The sequence below is a fragment of the Penaeus japonicus genome, unplaced genomic scaffold (assembly GCF_977035675.1).
Source record: "Penaeus japonicus unplaced genomic scaffold, GWHDUDI00000001_assembly GWHDUDI00000018, whole genome shotgun sequence".
NCBI classification, from domain to species: Eukaryota; Metazoa; Arthropoda; class Malacostraca; order Decapoda; family Penaeidae; genus Penaeus; species Penaeus japonicus.
Genome location: NW_028234420.1, coordinates 21,056,066 through 21,058,565, shown reverse-complemented (window position 1 = coordinate 21,058,565; position 2,500 = coordinate 21,056,066). Strand labels below are relative to the sequence as shown.

The 2,500-nt window shown below is 40.6% G+C and overlaps 1 protein-coding gene across 1 annotated transcript in view; it reads right to left on the bottom strand.

Annotated features, from left to right (window-relative positions):
- The window catches only part of LOC122263997 (uncharacterized), a 97,493-nt gene that overhangs the window by 7,242 nt on the left and 87,751 nt on the right, over positions 1-2,500 (bottom strand). The window contains exons 5-7 of the mRNA XM_086546399.1: positions 2,426-2,500; positions 1,457-1,572; positions 1-27 (exon numbers count right to left, since the gene is read on the bottom strand). The exon at positions 1-27 is cut by the window's left edge and continues 124 nt beyond it; the exon at positions 2,426-2,500 is cut by the window's right edge and continues 41 nt beyond it. Coding sequence (XP_086402525.1) covers positions 1-27; positions 1,457-1,572; positions 2,426-2,500 — 218 coding nt within the window. The remainder of the gene's footprint in view (positions 28-1,456; positions 1,573-2,425) is intronic.

The window sequence follows — 2,500 nt, the reverse complement described above, 5'->3', positions numbered from 1 at the left end:
TGTTGTACGTCCCGTCCCGAAGAACGACTGAAAAAAGATATTTTGATTTATCATTACACTTTCATTTTCCAGTGTTTAGGACTACACCTAAAGCTCATAATCCGCTGCCATAACCTTCATCACTGTCATTACTAGTGTAATTCTTATTATTCTTGGAAATAGCGATGGTATTGCTACTTGGATTTTTGTTTTCTATTATCATCATCTTATACTAATTATCATTACTAGTGTTATTGTTGTTTTGTTTATTGTCATCATAATTATTATCTTTACCTTAATTTTATTCTTATCTTCATTAGCACAGTAATAGCATGGCAGCTCGGACTGTACCAAATCATCATTTTGAGTCATATATATATCTCATCATATTTTATCATGATTATTGATAGCTATTATTGCTAATATCATTTTTAAAATCCGTGTTGCTGAAAGTACCCCTCCCATCACCATCGGAGCAGCATCTTATCAACGAGGAGCATTTAATCCTACGTTAATCTCTTCACTTACTCATGCTCTCCGAGCACAAACGCCATCTTTGCTAAGGCGCTTACATAAATCACCTCGAGGCGGCGTTCCTAGGCAAACTGTACCATGTGATTAGGATCTCGCAGGGAGCGGATGTGTACGTGTGCGTACTACGAGGCGCTATATAAAGGCTAGACTAGTGAGACCCATCACAGACTCTTGATAGCCGAATAGCCAGTTGAAGAGTCGTGTGGATTAATTAACTCCAAGGAAGAAAATACTTGACGCTTTAAAGAAATTATGTGGTAACACTGAGCAAATAGTTCCAAAGTAAAAGAAAACGATTGAGAAACGACGCTCCTCCTTTGTCTCCAGTGAACCTTCCACAAAAATATCATTTACCAAGACTTTTCTGCTTAAAGCTACGCTAATATATTTTATCTTGTGCGAAGGAAAAGACAAAGAGAACGAAAAGTAAATATTTGTCGGATTCTGACACAACATCGGGTTTTGGCGCTGGGGGTTGCGCGGCAACATTTTCCCGCCAAAAAAACTATCCGTGGTGTTGCCAGCTAGAGTAATGTTTGGCAATAGTTTGTTGCGTACCATAGTAGCAAGTATTTATAATGTCTCAGTAAGGCTATAGCCAGTAACTCTCCAGTGCAATATTTGCTTTTAGTGGCACTGAAACATACATTTCATATTATTTATGCTCCATATCTAACTCAGCATCAGATGTATGATCCTAATAACGGCATGTTGGACCCCGAGTGAAAATACTTATAAAAAACAGCAGATCATAACACGTTAAAAGGTGACACAAAAATCTGCAAATGCAAACGCAGGCGCCTAAAATTGGCATATGCCAAAGGAAAGGCAAATAGATAAGCAGCCTTACAAACAGACATGCAGAGAGACCCGAACTGAGACGGGGTTGTGAAAAGCACATATTTGGGCTGTTGCATAAATATCTTTTGTTCTAGTTATTTACGGTTCATGGCACTTGGCTCGAAAAAAAGACGGTCAGGACTTGATGCAGTCCACGGGGGGGGCTCATTAGGGACTGTATTGGCATAGTCGTGCGCGGGCCGCGTCAGGACTGTTGGGCTGTCCACCAGGCAATGTTTGGCGCGTTCTTTGGTTTGCACTGCATTTGTGTTGCTGTTTATCATCCCGTCGGCATCTCGATTATCTCGTCTGTCTTATTCCAGAGTGAAATCAACATGAGGCTTACTATTTCACTGCTAATTATCCATACATGATCATCAATATTTGACATAGTTTCTTTACTGCATTTACATTTCGAAATATGCAGAACATAATGCTTGACTCCTGTTAGCTTCCTTTTTGCTATTCTTTTCCACGAGGAACTGATGTACATTTCCCTTCTGAGCGCATCTCCCTTTTCTTAGTCACGGATCGGAAAAGCCTGAAGGTACGTCGGGCAGGCCGCTGGTGGGTGGCTGAATTTTGTCACTGCAGTTTTTACTCTATTTCCTTTCTCTCTCTCTCTCTCTCTCTCTCTTTCTCTCTCTCTCTCTCCTTCTCTCTCTCGCTCTCTCTCTCTCTCTCTCTCTCTCTCTCCTCCTCTCTCGCTCTGTCCACTCACTCACTCACTCTCTCTCTTTCTCTTTCTCTCTGTCTCCCTCTCTCTTTCTCTCTCTGTCTATCTGTCTCTATTTCTCTCTCTCTCTCTCTCTCTCTCTCTCTCTCTCTCTCTCTCTATATATATATATACACACACACACACACACATTTGTGTGTGTGTGTTTTACTCTTCTGTATGGCGATCATCTCCTTGTGTGTTATTTCTGATTTTTTTTTTTTTTGTTTAAGCTTTGCATCATCCTTAAAAAAAACTAACGAATATATTTATAACTTTTAGAGCCCTCCTGGGAAGACAATTGAAGTTTATTTCCTTCTCCAATTTTGATGTATTTTGAAAGAAAGTTGCATAAACCTGAGAGGAGGAACACGAGCGCAGCCTAGATCTGCGTGCGAGAGACGCCGCCGTACATGATCGCTAATGATGCCA